We start from the raw sequence: 19823 nt of genomic DNA, 5'->3' as shown, positions 1-19823 counted from the left end.
GGGGGGAAGAGAGGTGGAGGTGATGGTGGAGGGCACTTAAGGGGAAGAGCACTGGGTGTTGTATGGAAAACAATTTGACAATAAAATATTATGGAAAAAAATAATAATAATAATTTGGATGCCTTTTATTTCATTTTGTTGCCTGATTGCTGTGGCTAGGACTTCCAGTACTATGTTGAGTGAAAGTGGTGAGAATGAACATCCCTGTCTTGTTCCTGATTGTAGGATAAAGCTCTCAGTTTTTCTCCACTGAGTGTGATGTTAGGTGTGGGTTTCTGATATATGGCCTTTATTATGTAGAGATTATGTACCCTCTAAACCCAGTTAGTTGAGGGTTTTTATCTTGCATGGATGTTGAGTTTGTCAAATACTTTTTCTGCATCTGCTAAGACAGCAATCCTGTGATTCTTACCCTTCAATTTATTAATGTGGTAAAGCACCGTTGATTGATTTGTGTATACTAAACCACTGTTGTATCCCTGGAATAAATCCTGCTTGATCATGGTGAGTGTCCTTTTAAAGTATTACTGAATTTGGTTTGCTAATACTTTGTTGAGGATTTTTGCATCTGTGTTCATCAGGGATTTTGGCCCGTAGTTTTCTCTTTTCGTAGTGTCTTTGTCTGATCTTGATACCAGGCTAATGCTGGCCTCATAGAATGTATTCGAGGCTCTCCTTCTGCTTCTTTATTATGCAGTTGTTTGAGGAGAATGGGTATTAACTCCTGATTAAATGTTTGGTGGAATTCACCTGTGAATCCATCTGGTCCTAGACTTTCGTTGTTAGGAGGGTTTTTTTTTCCTCCCTTTATTGCTGATTCAATTTCCTTACTAGTAATTGGTCTGTTCAGATTTCCTATTATTCCTGACTCAGTTTTGAAAAATTGTATACTTCTAGGAATTTCTCCATTTCTTCTAGTTCTCCAATCTGTTGGCATATAGTTTTTCATAATAGTCACCGATAATCCTTTGTACTTTGGTGATGTCAGTTGTTACTTTTCTTTCATTTCAGATGTTATTTATTTGGATCCTCTCCTTTTTTCTCAATGAGTCTGGCTAAAGGTTTATTAATATTGTTTATCATTTCAAAGAACCAGCTCTTAGTTTCATTGATCTTTCATTGTTTATTAGGTCTCCATTTTATTTATTTATATTTGGATCTTTATTATTTCCTCCCTTCTACTAACTTGGGCTTTGTTCTTTTTATATTTCCTTTTGGTGTAACTTTAGATTGTGTATTTGAAAAAAAAATTTTTTTTTTTTTGGCTTTTTGAGTTAGGCCTGTATCACTATAAACTTACCTCTTAGAACTGCTTTCTTTGTTTCTGAAAGATTTGGTACCATGGTGTTTTTATTTTCCTTTGTCTCTATTTTTTGTTGTTTCCTCTTTGACTTCTCTGTTAACCCATTAGCTGATTAGTAGCATGTGATTTAGCCTCCACGGGTTTGTGGGTTTTTTCCACTTTCTTTTTTATTGTAATTGATTTCTAGTTGCATACTGTTGTGGTCTGAAAAGATGCTTGATATTATTTCAATTTTCTTAAATTTACTGAGATATATTTTGTGACCTAACATGTGACCTTTCCTAGAGAATGTTCCATGTATACTTGAAAAGGATATAAATTCTGTTGGTTTTGGCTAGACTATTAGGTATATCTTTTAGGTCCATATGGTCTAATGTGTCATTGAAGGCCTCTGTTTCCTTATTAGTTTTTTTTTTTAGATGTTCTATCCATTGGTATAAATCTGTTGTTGAAGTCCCCTACTTATAGTATTATGGCCAATTTCTCGCTTTATGTCATTTACTTGTGAATTTATGTGCTCCAAAGCTATACATAGATATTTACAATTGTTATATTCTCTTGTTGGATTGATCCCTTTCTCATTATGTAATGTCTTTCTTTGTTGCTTGCTACAGTTTTTGTTTTAAAGTCTGTTTTGTCTTTTGTATGATACAAACATTGCTACCCTGATGGGTTTTTTTCCTGTCTCTGAGCATGCATTTTATTTTTTTTCCATATAGTTTATTGTCCAGTTGGTTTCCATAAAATACCCAGTGCTCTTCCCCACAAGTGCCCTCCTCCATGACCATCACCCCCACCTCTTCTGTCAGCCCTCAGTTCATGTTCAATATTCAAGAGTCTCTCATGATTTGCCTTCACTCCCTCTCCCTTACTCTTTTCCTACCTTCCCCTCCCCCTGTCCTCTGTTAGGTTTTTCCTGTTAGACCTATGAGTGCAAACATATGGTATCTGTCCTTCTCTGCCTGACTTATTTCGCTTAGCATGACACCCTCAAGGTCCATCCACTTTGCTATAAATGGCCGTATTTCATTCTTTCTCATTGCCATGTAGTACTCCATTGTATACACATACCACATCTTCTTGATCCATTCATCAGTTGATGGACATTTAGGCTCTTTCCATATTTTGGCTATTGTTGAAAGTGCTGCTGTGAACATTGGGGTACATGTGCCCCTATGCATCAGCACGTCTGTATCCCTTGGGCAGATCCCCAGCAGGGCTATTGCTGGGTCATAGGGGAGTTCTATGGATAGTTTTTTGAGGAACCTCCACACTGTTTTCCAGAGCGGCTGCACCAGTTTACATTCCCACCAACAGTGTAGGAGGGTGCCCATCTCTCCACACCCTCGCCAGCATCTATAGTCTCTTGCTTTGTTCATTTTAGCCACTCTGACTGGTGTGAGGTGGTATCTCAGTGTGGTTTTGATTTGTGTTTCCCTGATGCTGAGTGACACTGAGCATCATTTCATGTGCCTGTTGGTCATCTGGATGTCCTCTTTGGAAAAATGTCTGTTCATGTCTTCTGCCCATTTCTTCACTGGATTATTCATTATTTGGCTGTGGAGTTTGGTGTGTTCCTTGTATACTTTGGATACGAGCCCTTTATCCGATATGTTATTTGCAACTATCTTTTCCCATTCTGTCGAGTATTAGGGTTTTTTTAATTGTTTCCTTTGCAGTGCAGAAGCTTTTTATCTTGATGAGGTCCCAAGAGTTTATTTTTGCTCTTGATTCCCTTGCCTCTGGGGATGTGTTGAGCAGGAGGTTGCTGTGGTCGAGGTCCAGGAGGCTGTTTCCTGCTCTCTCCTCGAGGGCTGTGATGGCCTCCTGCTCACATTCAGGCCCCTCAGCCACTCTGAGTTGCCCTGTTTTTCCTTTGGTTCTCGCCTGCTCCCAGTTGCATAGATTATCTTCTTGCATCCTGCACTTTCAGTCTGTATGTGTCTTTAAGTCTAAAGTGAATCTCTTGTGAGCATCATATAGATGGTCTCGTTTTTCTTTTTTTTTTTTTTTAATCCATTCTACAACCTGTCTTTTGATTGGAGTATTTAGACTATTTGCATTTAAAGTAATTATTAATACATATGTACTCTTTGCCATTTTGTAAATTGGTTTTCTGGCTGGTTTTGTAGTTCTTTTTCCTTCTTTCTGCTTTCTTTTCTTGTGATTGATGACTCTTTATAGTGCTATGCTTGGCTGGCTTTCTATTTTTACGATCTATTATAGGCTTTGGGTTGGTGTTTACCATGGGGTTCACGTATAACATCTGAAGAATATAATGGCCTGTATTAAGTTAACGGTAACTTAAGTTAAATACATTCGAAAAGAACTTCATTTTTACTACCCCTCCACCTTTTATGTATATGTTGTCATATGTTACGTCTCTTTATTTTGTGAGTCTCCTTCATTAATTTTTTACATATAATTGATTTTACTACTGGCTCCATACATGACTGTTTTCTTTTACTCATGAATTTTTTCCTTTCATAATTTTCTTCTAATTATGGCCTTCTCTTTTCACCTAATGAAGTCCTTTTTAACATTTCATATAAAGCTGGTTTAGTGGTATTGTACATCTTTAACTTTTGTTTAGAGTATTTTTGGTTGTAGCTTTTTTTTTTTTCTTTTTTTTTTTTTTTTAGCACCTCCAATATATCCTATCACTCCCTCTGGCCTGTAGAGTTTATGCTGAAAAATCAGCCTTACGGAGTTGACCTTGTATGTAGCTAGTTGTTTCTCTCTTGCTGCCTTTATCTTTAATCTTTACTGTTTTAATTCTTATTAATTATTATGTGTCTTGGTGTGGACCTCATTGGATTCATCTTGTTTCGTACTCTCTCTGCTGCTGGAAAATGGATATCTGTTTCCTTCCCAAAGTTATGTTTCCAGCTCTGATTTCTTCGAATGAGTTTTCTGTCCCTTTCTCTCTCTATTTTCCCTCTGGGGATAATGTGACACTGGCTGCTCACTTTATGTTGTCCTAGAGATCCCTTTGCCTGTCCTCATTCTTAATTTTTTTTTTTTTCGGTTCAGCTCCGGTTCTTTACCCTGTCTTCCAGATCACTGATCCATTCTTCCGTATTTTCTAACCCACAGTTGATTCCCTATAGTGTATTTTTAATTTCAGTTAATGTGTTCTTCAACCCTGATTGGATTTTCTATATATTTTCTCTTTGTTGAAGCTCTGAGTTCTTCCACTCTTTTCTCCTGTGTCCAGTGAGCATCACTTTGTGACCACTATTTTGAACTGTTGATCAAGCATATTGCTTATTTATATTTTGACTTTTTCTGAGATTTGTCTTTTTTTTAATTTTTTAAATGTTTTATTTATTTTTAAGAATAAGGGATAGACAGCATGAGCAGGGGAGGGTCAAAGGGAGAGAGGGAGACACAGAATCTGAATCCAGGCTCCAGGCTCTGAGCTAGCTGTCAGCACAGAACCCGACGCGGGGCTCGAACCCACGAACTGTGAGATCATGACCTGAACTGAAGCTGGATGCTCAACCAACTGAGCCACCCAAGCGCCCCTAGATTTGTCTTTTTCTTTCTTTTCATTTGTCTCATTTTGCTTAATTTTCTTTGTTCCTATGAAGTAGGTAGAACAGCTGCTTTTTCTAAATTAGAAGGAATGGTCTTGTGTCCAGTCACCCTGTGTAGACTGTATGTGCCTGGTGACTTTAGTGCGCTGACTGGGGGTCCCAGGTCACTCTGTGCTGGGGCCACGCTGGTGAGATGGCCTGAGCTGAAGTAGGCACGTGCTGCAGTGGTCCTGAGGCAGTCCGTGCCCTGTAGTGTGACAGCTGAAGCTGAAGTGGGAGCAAGCCAGGAGGTCACGGACTCTCTGTGCAGAGGGCACCCCCTCAGGACAGCTCGGGTTGAAGTGGGCATGGGCTAGGGCAGCCGTGGTTTTCTCTGCACAGAAGGTCCACTGACAAGGCAGCTGAAATGGCAGTAGCTACAAACCAGGGGTCCCCGGGCTCTCTGCACAAAGAGCATCCTGGCAGGAGAGCTGGTGTGGACACGGGCCACAGTGGTCCCAGGACTCTTTGTGCTGAGGGCATCTTGGGAGGACAGTTGAAGCCGAAGTAGATGCAAGCTCTGTTTAGAGCCAAGAAGGTACAAGCCAAGAGATCCAGGGCATTTGGGGTGTCCTGGAAAGTTGCGAGCCAGCTCATGGGCCAGGAGTGTTCCTGGGTACTTTATGCATGTGTCATCTTCGTGATGTGGCTAGAGATGTAGTGAGTACCGACCAGGGTGTCCTGATATGCACCCTGCTGGGACTGCCTTGGTGGGACAGCTGGGGCTGATGTGAGCTGGGGCACTGGGGCTCATGGAGGTGGTAGACTGACTAGGGCCCCCAGACCATGTTCCTGTTTACGCTGTCAAGGTAGAAGAGGAATGTAACCTGTTTGGCACACCTAACCCCTCTGAGCCAGGAGTCCCAGCGGCTGCCCACCACTTAACTCAGTTCCGGTTGGATCCTTTAGATTCTAGTTCTTCTTTTAAACTGTGTAGAGTGTATGTGGATGTACGCGTGCATACTCCCTGGGGCTTTTGGGGCTGGTATGGGCTAAGGACTTAAGGCTCATTGAAGCAGCAAGACAACTTTGGCTCCAGACCCTGCCTTCTGTCTGCACTTTCAAGGTGGAGGGAGAGCGCAAACTGGGCAGCTCAGCAGCCCCTCCAACCTGGAGACACCTGCAGCATTTGGATATCTCCCCCTGCCATTTGGTGGAGTCCTAGGCCCAGATCTTTCATGTTCTAGTTGCCCTTTTAAACTGCTACAGTTCAGGGGTGCCTGGGTGCCTCAGTGAGTCAAGCTCAGGTCTCAGCTCAGGTTATAATCTCCCAGTTCACGAGTTCGAGCCCAGCATTAGTTCTGTGCTCTCAGCCCAGAGCCTGGAATTCTCTCTCTCCCTCTCTCTCTCTCTGCCTTTCCTCCCCTCCTTCTCATTCTCCCCCCCCCCCTCTCTCTCTCTCTCTCTCTCTCTCTCTCAATAAACTTAAAAATAAACTACTGCAGTTTACAGTGTTGGGCCAGGGAAGGGGGAGAGTTCCCTTTATTACTAGGACTTGTCTTTCTTGTCATTCCTACACTGTCTTTTCTTGGGCCGAAGCTATTCAGTCTGCACTTCATTCTATTCCAGAAAGAATTGCTTTACAAGCAGGTATCGATTTGGTACGTCTGTGGAGGAGGTGAGTTCAGGGTCTTCCTACGTCACCACCTCAGACCAGAAGTCCACAGTGAGGATCGTTTGGAGGATTTCCTCTACTGTTGTTGTCTTTGATTTTGTTACGCATTAGACTGATCTTGGGTCTTCTTTCTTGGGCAGATTGCATGGCGTACCAACGCGCAGAATTGACTTTTCTCCTGCATTTACACAGCTATTTCTTATCAGAATGTTGAACCATCAATGGCAGCATCTCCTAAATAGTTTAACAAATGGAAGAAGTCGTAGGAGGGGAGGAAATGATGGTCCAAATATTGTGGTGTTTGATGTGAAGTGTGGCAGATTCTAAGGAAATAAGATTACATAATAAATGAAACATAAAGAGATGAATTGCCCAACAAGTGTGTCCCCAGTGGGCTTAGGAGATACTTCAGAAATGACACAAATGGAAATAATCAGTTCTGAGTCAGCATTCTGTGAGGTGGTATCTCAGTGTGGTTTTGATTTGAATTTCCCTGATGATGAGTGACGCTGAGCACCGTTTCATGTGCCTGTTGGCCATCTGGATGTCCTCTTTGGAGAAGTGTCTATTCAGGTCTTCCACCCATTTCTTCACTGGATCATTCATTTTTCGTGTATGGAGTTTAGTGAGCTCCTTGTATATTTTGGATACTAGCCCTTTATCTGATATACCATTTGCCACTATCTTTTCCCATTCTGTCGGTTGCCTATTAGTTTTTTTTATTGTTTCCTTTGCCTTGCAGAACCTTTTTATCTTGATTAGGTCCTAGTAGTTCATTTTTGTTCTTGATTCCCTTGCCTCTGGGGATGTGTCGAGGAAGAAATTATTGTTAAAATATCATTATTGCCCTAAGCAATCTACACATTCAATGCAATCCCCATCAAAGTTGCACCAACATTCTTCTCAAAGCTAGAACAAACTATCTTAAAATTCATATGGAACCACAAAAGACCCCAAATAGCCAAAGTAATATTGAAGAAGAAAACCAAAATGGGAGGCATCACAATCCCAGACTTTAGCCTCTACTACAAAGCTGTCATCATCAAGACAGAATGGTACTGCCACAAAAACAGACACATGGACTAATGGAATAGAATAGAGAACCCAGAACTGGACCCACAAGTATATGGCCAATTAATCTTTGACAAAGCAGGAAAGAGTGTCCAATGAAAAAAGACAGCCTCTTCAACAGGTGGTGTTGGGATAGCTGGACAGCAACATGTAAAAAAATGAAATTAGACCACTTCCTGACACCATTCACAAAAATAAACTCAAAATGGATAAAAGATCTGAATGTGAGCCAGGAAACCATAAAAACCCTTGAGGAAAGAGCAGGAAATAGCCTCCTAGACCTCAATCATCTATTTTTTAAATGTTGATTTTTGAGAGAGAGAAAATGTACATGCGAGGGAGGGAGGGAAGAAAGTAGAGATGGAGGATTCCAAGTAGGGCTCGAACTCACATGACCTGAGCTGAAGTCAGAAACTTAACTGACTGAGCCACTGAGGCATCCCAAAATCTTTAATCCATTTTTAGTTTTTGTGTATGATGTAAGATAGTAGTTCAGATTCATTATTTTGTACATGGTTATTCAGGTTTCCCAGCACCATGTTTTGAAATCCTTTCCCCATTGTGTATTCTTGGCTGCTTGTTGTAAATGAATTGACCACATATGTATGAGTTTATTTCTGGGTTCTCTGTTCTGCTCTGTTGATCTACGTGTCTGTTTTATGGCCATACCATAGGGTTTTGATTATCATAGCTTTATAATATGTTTTGAAATCCAAAAGCATGATGCCTTCATGCAGTGATTTGATCTTTTGTGGTTCTGTAAGATTTTCAAGAATATTTATTTCTATGAAAAATGCTAATGGAATGTTGATAGTGGTTACACTGAATCTGTAGGTTGCTGGGGTAGGATGGGCATTATGACAATATTCTTCTCATCCACGAGCACAAATTATCTTTTTCTTTATTTGTATCTTCACTTTTTTCAGCAGTATGTTGTAGTTTTCAGCGTATAGGTCTTTCACCACCTTGGTTAAATGTCTAAGCATTTTATTCTTTTTGATGCAATCATACATGGGATTTTCTTAGTTTCTTTTTTTGATAGTTCATTTTTAGTGTATACACATGCAAAAGATTTGTGTCTGTTGATTCTGAATCCTACAGCTTTAGTGAATTTGTTGATTAGTTCTAATAGTTTTTTGGTGGCACCTCTGGTTTTTCATACAGAGTACCATGTCATGTGCAATCAGTGACATACTTCTTCCTTTGATTTGAATTCCCTTTCTTTCTCTTATCCAATTGTTCTGGCTAGGACATATAATGCTATGTTTACTAAAAGTGGTGTCTTGTTCCTGATCTTTTTTTATGCTTATTATTTCCCCATACATACTTTGTTGAGAATTTTCATCATAAATAGATGTTGAATTACATTAATGCTTTTTTCTGTATTTATGGAGATGCGATTTTTATTCCTTAAATTTATTAATGTTGTGAATCACACTGATTGGTTTGTGAATGTTGAAACATTCTTACATCCCTGGAATCAATTTTACTTGCTGATGGTGTATGATCCTTTCAGTATAATATTGAATTCAGTTTGCTCATATTTTGTTGAGGACTTTTTCATCTGTGTCATCAGGGATTTTCTTGTGGCATCCTTGTTTGATTTGGGGATCAGGATAATGCTAGCTTCATATAATGAGTTTGGAAATGTTCCTTCTTTTTTTGGAGGAGTTGTTTAAGGAGGACTCATATTTTTTAAATATTTGGAAGAATTGACCAGTGAAGATGTAGTTCTGGCTATTTCTCTGCTGAAAGGTTTCTTATTACTGATTCAAACTCTCTACTACTAATTGATCAGTTTAGATTTTCTGTTTCTTCATGATTCACTCTTGATGGGTTGTATATGTCTAGAAATGCACCCATTTCTTCTAGGTCGTTCACTTTGTGGAAGTGTAATTGTTAACAGTCTCATTCTTTATAGTTTTGCAGTTTGTTTTAATTTTACTTATAACCTCTCATTTCTGCTTTTGATTCTCTTCTTCTTGGTGAGCTTAAGGTTCAGTCTGTCAATTTTTTTTTACAATCCTGTGCCACCTACAAACATAAGGACTGCTGGCCACTAGTGCCAGCAACCTAGAAACGTCCCCTGGGAGGCAGCCACAAAAACTTGGGTGCCAGATGAGCGTATAAGTTCCTTCTGGGAGACATGAGTGAGTTGGAGCAAGGCTGAGGGAGAGAGAAAGATGACGCTCATCAGCTTCTGTCTTTGGAGAGTATTTCAGTAGGCCCCTTACATTAAATTGGATGCCTACATCTTGCTTAACTGTAAGGTAAGCAAATAAGCCTCTTTAACAGAGTCCGTGCTTTGCTTTTCAGTTTGCTGCCTCCGCACTGAGACTTGGGAGTGGGTAGGTCCACACACACGCAAGCTCTTTATGAACTAGTCAGTTGACTAGAGTCTTGTGAGTCTCAAGCCCTGTATACACTGTGTGTTTCAGGGGCTCTTCTCAGGTGCAAATCTTAAAAATTGGGGTACCCAACATGAGAGTCAAACCCCTTGCTTCTTGGGGGGAAAACCTGGGAGTCCGAGTCCTCCTGGTTGTCTGTTACAGTGCCGGGGGTGGGGCTTATTGTAAGCGAGTGTCTCCGCCACTCTCACCTGCTTTCATGTGGGGTTTTTGTCTGTTTGCCTACCATTTAGTAGCCACTCAGTTTTAGGTCTTGTTTTCTTTTTCAGAGCAAACTGTTCCCTACGTAGCTATAGATTCATTGAGTCTCTAGGAAGAGGTGGGTTCAGGATCTCCCTACATTGGCCTCTTTCCCCAGATGGGTTTTAGTAGCAGTCTGTACTCTTACTGCCTCTGGGAAAATTAGCGTCCTTTATGCCTGTTTCCTCATCTATATTTTGGAAAGTCAAGTACCTACCTCCCAATTGTTGGGAACCTTGGATGAATGAATAAAACATAATAGATGATTAGCAGGTCCCTGAAGTTCACCACTGAGGGCTGTGGCAGAACCCTCGCCCGCCCCCATGACTGGATTCTCTGCATTAAGCTAAGTTGGGGAGGGACCTTCAGGGAGGTCCTGCATGCTTCCTACCAGCATACTTCCATGTTTGTGTTGTCTTAATCACTTCTACTTATGGTTGATGCCTTTTTTTAATGTGAATCTTATTAAGCGTAAACGACCTGCAAAGAGTTCTTTTTTTTCTTAGCTTTATAAAACTATTTGGTGCCAAAAGAAAGAAATCAATAAGGGCTAAACTAAAACAAAATGTTCTTTGAAAGCCTTCTATGCAAAGGAGGTAAAACACTTGTCTTATATCTCAAGGCACCGTTAACCAGAAATGCTTTAGTGTTGTCCAGAACATTCTGTAGCAGTGGAAGTGTCCTGTGCTTGTGCTCACCGTTGTGGTGGCCACTGCCCGCATATGTGTCTTGGGCACTTGAAATGTGGGGTGACTGAGGAGCGAAACTTTTAAATAGACGAATGTGTCTCGGGGCTGTCACTAAACAGCTCAGGTTTATAGCAAATACGAATAGTGATGTATTTTTAAGATTAAATGACTACGTCAGGTGGAACAAAGTAGATGTTTGTGTTCTTACTGATAAGTCAGATAAAACAGAAAACCAAAGGCCTCTCTAAAATGTGTTCATGTCTCAGTCTTCTTATAAATGCTGATTCTATCAAGACCTATTCTATAGTTGCTGCTCAGTAAATCTGTGAATTCGTTCAATCTGCACAGATGGAAAATGTGTATTTCTGGCCGTACACTTGATGCAATGTTCATATGAATAGGCTTTTCACAGTTTGTCTACTGTTGCTTTTTCTTAGATGAGAAGGAATTAAATTGTAAAGCTAAAAAGTGAATGTGTGGTCACACTATGGTTCCGCAATTGTTTCTCAAGGGAAATTGAAAGAATGGTCTTTGGTCCTCTACGGAACCTCCGTGCAGCCATACTCCCCAACCAACGAGTTTCCGAAGGTAGAACGCGTCCGCTATAGCCGTGTCGAAGACCCCACTGATGACTATGGTGCGGAGGATTATGCAGGTGAGCGGGCTTCCAGCAGGGACACAGGTGAAGGAAAAATCCCGTGCATCCCCTCACCGTGCAGAAATCAGCTTCAACCCGTATGACATTTTCTTCCATCTTCTCTTCTATCCCCCAAGGATTTGTGTATATTCAGATCGCCAGGGTTTTTTCCTTCAAAGCTAAAGCACACTGTCTAGTTTCATATCCGTTTTCTTTCTCTTGTGGTTATTAAGACCATATTTCCCTGTTGTCACTTAGCCTCACAAGAAATATTTAAAAGACAACGAAACAGTCCATGCTGTATTTAATACGTAACCTGGGATATGTACTTTGCTTCAAGTTTTACACTGAAATAAGATTTGGTTTTATCCATCCTTGTTTATATCTTTAATTATTTCTTTAGAATAGAGTTCCGAGCATTACCACAACAAAGGGAAGATGCAGTGTGAGGGCTTGGATGCATTTTGTCACATTCCTTTCCAGACAAGATGTACCAGTCCGTGCTGTGACCAGCTGTGCGTTTATTACACTCATCCCTGCCAACACGGAGTGGAAAGAAAAAAAGCAAAAGAACAGAACATTTTTTAATTTTTATACCTTTGAGTGTTAGTAAATCTAAACATGTTTTCCTCTGTAGTTCTAGGAATTAAATACAACTCTATTTTACCCATTTTTCTATTCAAATTGGCAGCAACTTTCTTATAAATAGGTAAGAACTGTTTGTATGTTATTGTTCCCCACCTATTCCCATACCGTAGTTACCTCTTATCAGTGGTCTCATCAATGGTCAGGAAGCAGACGGCCCCCTCGTCTAATCTGTCAGCAGGTCTATAGTGATGCCCCCATCACCTCACTTCATCTCACCCTGGAGGTATGTGATCTCACTTTGTCACAAGAGGAAGAATAAGTACCTTATCAGATGTTTAGAGAGATCACATTCTCATACATTTATCACAGTATATTGATATAATTGTTCTCTATTGTTAGTTTCTTACTGTGCCTTATTTATAAACTAAATGTCATCACAGGTATATACGGAGGGTTTGGTCCTCTCCATGGTTTTGGGCAGCCACTGGGGGTCTTGGAAGGTATCCTCCGCAGTTTAATGGGCGGAGGAACCACTATATTTGCTGCAAACATCTTCCCAGTTATGGCTTGCTTCCAAAATGTGGCGCTTTGTGTTGTGTTGTTTTGACAAAAGAAGGAAATTGGAGGGTAGGGCTTATAGTTTCAGATCTCACTTGTGCTTTTTCTAGTATCCCCTTTCTGTTTTGTCAATCTAACAATTCTTAATCCACTAGCACCCACCCTCTGATTAATTATCTATTGAACATCTGCTCCTTGTTTTCATACCAATTCTCAAGACCACCTATAGAGATCCCCCTTGGAATTTAATTTTAATTTACACGCGATCTCATGATAGTCGGCTGGGTTTTTCTGGCTGGGGGTGATGGTTTAAGATATGTGTTTACAATATACAGTCTTTCTATCCAATAGTGTTACTCCTGTGTATTTGGGGGTCTTGTTGCTATTGTGATGGAAAAGACGCCTTTTTTCTAACTAGCCTATGCGGCTGTATAGGAAACCTATTGGCTGTTGCGTATTTATCTTATACCTGGCCATTCTGCTCAACTCTCATTAATTTATATGTTTTAGAGTTTATTTTTCTGGGGCAGTTTAGATATTGTAGCCCTATCATCTGTAATTTTTTTTGTCCTCCTTCAAGGTATATCTGATTTCTGTCTGGTTGCATTGACTGCCATTTATAGGAGCATTCAGTTCTTCTGGGATAGGATATGAAGAGAAAACTGTAAATAGCAATTTAATGTGTCTTTAGATGAGAATTATTTTTGAGATTCTTTTTCTTGATACTAGAGATAAAAGTACTTCATTAATTACCTTAACCAAATCTCTTAAACCTGCATGTGGTGCCTTTTATTCTAAACAGGTAGTACCCTAGGATCCATCATAAGTTTGAATGATGCAGACCAGTTGAGCTAACCAGAGCCCAATTGTTAGATTTTGTCCTGTTTTGCTCTGAGCTTGTCACGTCCTCATTCACATTATAACTAGCAAACCATTTCATCTTCTCTGATAGGAGAAAGGATATCCCAAAGCGTAAACCGTGCATGGTAATAACCTGTTGCTACATGCCTTATGGTGTGTTTCCAATTCAGATTTTGGTAATGTTAAAATTCTGAACAGTTACGCATCTCCATGGTTTTTCTCCTTCCTTCTCTAAAATGTCCACACTGGCACTTGTGAGAGAACAAAGACGATTATTTCTTTATTACCCTGCAAACTAAACTGCTAAACTGCATCTGGGACAGTTTAAGATTATAAAAGAATCAGCGCGGCATGTGAACTAGCCCTGCAGAGCCCTTTGGCACAGAACGAGAGTTAAGTTTGGGGGTGTTTTTTTAATTGCAGAAATCATCTGGTGAAAATTTAGGGCCACCCAGGGTTCCTTTCCTTCAGAGCTGTGATTTTCACCTTCATGAAGAAGCCAGCCTGTCTAGAGGCACAGATGGCATTATCATAACCAGATCCCTGTAACATTTCCCCAAATTCCAGGGGCCGTAGGACCCACAGCTGGCTCAGCCTCAACCCTCATACAGCACAACAGAGACCCCTCTCCTCAGGGATCATAGCAGATAGTTGCAATGTGGTGCCCCAAGTTGGACGAGCTGTGGAATTTAATTTAGAGGTCAGTTAAGGCTTGGGGGACACAGCAGCAACGGTGCTGTCAAATGACTCTAGGGACCAAGAAATCTATTTCAAGGTCATCTCTAGGATGTGATTTTCTACCCTTACATAGGGGACCTGGACAGGCCACTCTACCTCTTGGTGTTTTCTCACCGGAAAAATGAGAGATTTTTCTTGCATCTTTCCTCTCCGTTTCTACCATTTTATGTTTCAGCTCAGTAATGGTAGAACACAGTCCCATATTGACCAAGGGAGATCAAGGTTCACCAGTAAATCCTTTTGATTAAAATAAATAGGGTTCAGGCATTTCTGACATATCAACTTACTGTTTGTACATTCCACGCGCTATGTTCGTTGCTAGTTAAAAATCACGTGACTTTTCAGCAGGCAGCTTGAAGACTATGAGACCAAATGTCCTAAAATATGGAGAACAGGGAATTAGTTCAAGAAAGCAACAGGCCTCTAACTTGCCCATGTCATTAAAAAGCTTTTCATCAATTATAAAAACTTCCATCGTTCCGTTTTGGGGTTTTTCCCCCCACCCTGCCTGGGCATTCTCTCTAACTCTATCCAAAAGGCTATGTCACAAGAGATTAGCAACTTTGATCCTAAGTCTGGAATTCTTTAAGCTTGCTTGCATTTTTTTAAATTTATGTGTAGGTTTCTTTTGTTGAGCTGCCCACTGGCCTATGGGTAGGACGCAATTTTAAATCTATTATCTGTGTCTCAAGTACCTGCTTTGTAATCCAAGACCAGATCCCGATTAGCTTGTACCAGATGCCGTAATGATGTTTCTTGCTGGCTACAGTATCTCAGAGGTATTCCGTGGTTTTAATGACCTTGGGCAAGCCAGACAATCTGGTCCAGGCAGTGAATAATAAACTTGCTTTCTTTTCTGTCAACAGCTTAGCTTCTCATTTTTCTAGAAATCCGATGTTTTTCTCATTATGCACATTTAATTGCAGTCAGTGTTTCCTACTTGCTACAGTGGCGTTGTTCATTTGAATTCTGAGATTTTTGTTATCTCCCACAAGGCAGCCATATGTGCTTTTTTCTGAACACCAAGCCATGACGGGATTTATATTCTTGATACTTAGGTAACTGAGGTTCCCCTCCCCCCAAAAGTCAAGAGTTCACCTCTGGGCCGACAGCTGTATTAAAGAAACTCTCACTGCAGGAAGAAAACACAAAAGTCTTATGTTATACCAATTTTAAGGTAAAACTGACCTGCTTTAAGATCATTGTCTCTAAGCGTTGTTTTCAATTTTTGTGCGCAGGCCCCTGTGACCCTGAGTGCAGCGAGGTCGGCTGTGACGGGCCAGGCCCGGACCATTGCAGTGACTGCTTACACTATTACTACAAGCTGAAAAACAACACCAGGTAAGAACAGAGGCTGAGTCAGACCCACTCCCTACCCCCGCAGCATGCCCTGGGAGGGGGGGGGGGGTCCCATGGTCCCATGCCGTCTGCTTGAATAGCATCTGTGATGTTCAGTCCCGGGGACGCAAGCACTGGCCCACCACCTCCTGGTGTAATTCAAGCCAATAGTGAATCCCAGAACACAAAGTGCACCTGTAGGCCATCCAGCCCAAATGCCTCTTCTCCTATTTGGAAGGGTTGGGGGGAGGACTGACTGGTCTTCCCCTCTAGACCTTTCCATTCCGTGGATGGCTCATGCTACAGCTATGTTTGCTCTTCACGAAAATGCCAGCAGACAGGTGCTTTCCCGCAGTCCCCATTGTGCAAGCCCTTGATGTGGCAAAGGTGCTGGGTCCTGCTTCTCCTCACTGTTCCCCTCTGGGCACTGAGGAGGACCTGCTCGGACTCTAACTCTGAGCCCTTGGCTTCTGCCTCAAGCTGGGCAGAGTGGCGGCCCAGCAGAGGCCATGCCCTCCAGGCACCTCTCACAGTCCTGCCCCCTTCGCCCTCCTCCTTCAGGGAAAACTTACTGCAGGAGCGGACTTGCAGGGAATCCACACTTCAGCCATGCGGACACCCCCCGACATGTCCTAGTTCCTGTTTACGTCCACGCTGGAATTTAAATCTCCTTCAAGGGAGGCCCTTGGCTACCTCCGCACCTCTCATTATCGCCTAGGCCAGCAAAATGGCTGACTTTTGATTTGGGGCTCCAAAGATTTGTTGAAGTGCTGTCCTTTTTGGGCAAACGAGGAAGTTATTTTTTTAAGTTGATCATAACCAACAAGTATAAATATATATTAATTTAGACGATAGCATACAACCACTCCCACTAGCACACAGGATCCATAGGACAACACACAAAACCGGAAGTAATTCCCCATTAGCAGCCTCTGTGTAAAATCATGGTTGCCACCTAGCTTCCCTTCAACCCAATGCTACTACCTTCCTCTTGAGTCTCCATTTCTAACCCTCATCCCCTTTAAAGAGCTCGACCCGAACTGGAAGAGGATTTGGGCCGAGACGTGCACCCCACTTGGCATTGTGCGATTGCCTTGCTGCTTCAGCCCCCTACACGGGGGAAAAAGCTTCAACCCACAGGATTTGGCTCTTTGATTATGGTGTTACCATAATGGTTTCAAAAGGGTATTAAGACTGAGGACCGCTGTTGGGTGAGCGCTTCTAAGAGTACCGAGTCTCTGGTGACGCTGCCCTTCTTTCCTCTCGTTCCACATGCAGGATCTGTGTCTCCAGCTGCCCCCCTGGCCACTACCATGCCGACAAGAAGCGATGCAGAAAGTGTGCCCCCAACTGTGAGTCCTGCTTCGGGAGCCACGGCGACCAGTGTCTGTCCTGTAAATACGGATACTTCCTTAACGAAGAAATCAGCAGCTGTGTCACCCACTGCCCAGACGGCTCATTCCAGGACACCAGTGAGTAATTGCACTTCAGAGAGGAAACACAAGGTTTTCACCTGAATGACATTAGGAGGGAAATCCAGGTTAAATCAACAGGATCTAACCAATCTTTAAGAACATGTTAGAATTGTAAAATGAATTCATCACAACTTTTGTACAAGATGATTGATGTAAAAATGCTGGTCAGTGCCAGGACGTCCTCAAGCCCATCCCCAGATTCAGTGATTAGTCAGGAGGACCTGCAAGACTTAGGCTATCTGTCCTCACAAGCACATCGTTACGACTTTTTACAGCAAAAAGGCATGAAGGAAAGAAAATCAAGACGAGGTGTGTAGGACGAAGTCAGCAGAAAACAGCACAAGGGTCCAAGCGTTTTCTCCCAGGGAAGTCACACAGGGTGCATTTAAATCCCCAGCACCAACTTACTACAACACGTGTGACATGCAGTCTCCCAGGAAACCTCCACAGAGTCTCAGGGCCGTAATTGTGAAGACGCCCTCTACCTGACACACAACAAAGTTCCAGACTCCCAGAAGGAAAGGAGATGCGCAGTATAAACCATATTGTTTGTACAGTTTGAGCCGCTCTTATCAGTTAGGATGGTAGAGACCCTCCTGAAATCCGAGTTCCCAGATCCTAGCCACGAGCCAACTCCAGCAGCCTTTCAAAAGCTGGCAGCCAAGCCTTCTCTTTTTCTATACTCTAACCAAAGGAACCAGGCCTGTGGGGTATCAGGGTGTACTTCTCAAAGAGTTTAGGAAACCTGACTTCCAAGTGAATATGGAATAGACCCATGTCAAGGACTACTAATGAAGAGCCATCAATGAGGAAACCTACAAAGGGATGAATGGAGGCGAAGCCTACCAGGTATTATATAGACAGTCCACTAGCAAAGGCAAAATGAACTCTGTTTGCTGAGCTAGGGACAAAAACTAAGTAATTTCTGAGGAAGTAGAGTAGGGGGTGTCCTGAACTCACCTTGTCCCTCAGACACACTGAGGTAGAAGCTGCATTTGTACCACCAGCTCTGAAAATGACCGGAAGCCTGGCAGAGCAGACCTTCTCCAGTTAATTGGAGAGAGAAGGCCACCTCGAAAGAGGAGGGAGAATGGAGACCTGGGTAGAAACCAAACCCCTGGTGCCACTCACCCTACACACAGGAGGGACATCACAAGCATGAAGGAGCAAGAGAATCTGACCCCACACTAGGCACCCCCAGCATTGAGAAGATGGGTCGCCCTAAGGTGTAGCTTTAAAAAATAGCACATCTTAACTTCCATGGGACTCCGTTCCAGGAGAGCCTGAGGGCAATAGGAAACTGAGTCCCCGTCCTTAAAGCTCCCACATACTAAGTGACCCAGCCAAGGCAGCACAGAAGCAGCCTTTGAAAAGTGCCTGGGGTATACATGAAGGAGATGTAGTGGCTAATCTGTCCTGGAGGGGCAGGGATGTAGAGAATATTGCTCTAGAAACAAAAGCGCTGGTGGGTGCCTTCCTCTCCCCCTCCCCTAGCCCTAGGTAGCTGGATGTTGGCACAAAATGGCATTCATGCTATCTACTTGGCCATAGCACCATGTGCCCTTCCCCATCCACCCCAACTCAGCAGTCCTCCCTGCAAAGTGGCTCCTGCCTCACCAGACCCGCTTGGAGGGTGCCACTCCAAAATGACTCATGCCCTGGGTAGGGAGGAGATCAGCCCGCATGACAGCACCCTTGCATTTCCTGTTGTGGAGCCTCACAGCTGGCTGGGCAAGAAGCAAGCCCTGCCCTTCAGTGCACCTGGAGTGCTGGCCGAAGGGAAAACTGCAGAGAGCCAGGCTCCCCTCTGGCCCAACACACCTAGCCTGTGGCTGCTACAGACAGGCCTCTCGAGAGCATAGCGGGCAAACCCTACCCAGCGCACTCACAGCAGGCAGCGTGGATCATTGCAGCCGGCTGGACTGAAGGCAGCTGCAACTCAGCCACAACAGAGATGCAGCCCCCACAAAGGACACCCTTGTCTGATGACCAGGGAGGATTTCACTATAGGACACCACAAGACCACTTCTACACAGGCCACCACTTTCAGGACCAGGAGACATAGCTGACTGTCCTACCACTTTAAACACAGAGAGGGGAAAAAAAAAAAATGAGGAGACAGAGGAATATGTACCAAAGGGGGGGAAAGACAAAAATCACAGCAAAAGAGCTAAATGAGATGCAAGCAATATATCTGATAAGGAATTCAAAGTGATGACCACGGAGATACTTGAGAAAAGAGCAGAGGCTCTTAAAAAGAAAGAACCAGTCAGAGCTCAAGAATTTAACAACTGAAATAAAAATACACTAAATGGAATCAACAGATTAGAAGATGGAGAAGAACAGATCAGTGATATGGAAGACAGGGTAATTAGAAAACAACCAAGCTGAAAACAGAAAGAAAAAAGAATAAAAAATGAGAGTAGGTTAAGGGAACTCTGGCATCAATCAAGCATGACAACATGCACAATCGAGGGATCCCAGGAGGAGGAGAGAGAGAAAGGGGCAGAAAACTTCCCAACCTGGGAAAAACAGCAGACATCCAGGTCCGGTCCAGGCAGTACAAAAAGCCCCTAACCAGATGAATCCAATGAGGTCCATAGCAAGACACATAATAATTAAAATGGCAAAAAGTAATGATAATGAGAATTTTTAAAGCACCAAGAGGGAATTAAAAAGGCACACACAAGGGAAACTCCATAAGGCTATCCACTGAGAGCCCTA

General features: G+C 42.5%; 1 protein-coding gene across 3 annotated transcripts in view; it reads left to right on the top strand.

Moving 5' to 3' along the window:
- Positions 1-19823, top strand: part of PCSK5 (proprotein convertase subtilisin/kexin type 5) — a 461176-nt gene that overhangs the window by 280625 nt on the left and 160728 nt on the right. For 2 of the 3 annotated variants that reach the window (XM_029920456.1, XM_029920454.1), the window contains exons 14-16: positions 11416-11559; positions 15525-15627; positions 16903-17096. In XM_029920456.1, coding sequence (XP_029776316.1) covers positions 11416-11559; positions 15525-15627; positions 16903-17096 — 441 coding nt within the window. The remainder of the gene's footprint in view (positions 1-11415; positions 11560-15524; positions 15628-16902; positions 17097-19823) is intronic. The other variant, XM_029920455.1, reaches the window with a different exon arrangement.

This window comes from Suricata suricatta, chromosome 13 (genome assembly GCF_006229205.1).
Source record: "Suricata suricatta isolate VVHF042 chromosome 13, meerkat_22Aug2017_6uvM2_HiC, whole genome shotgun sequence".
NCBI classification, from domain to species: domain Eukaryota; kingdom Metazoa; phylum Chordata; class Mammalia; order Carnivora; family Herpestidae; genus Suricata; species Suricata suricatta.
Note: the sequence above shows the minus strand (reverse complement) of the source record. Positions and strands in the feature narration are given on the sequence as shown.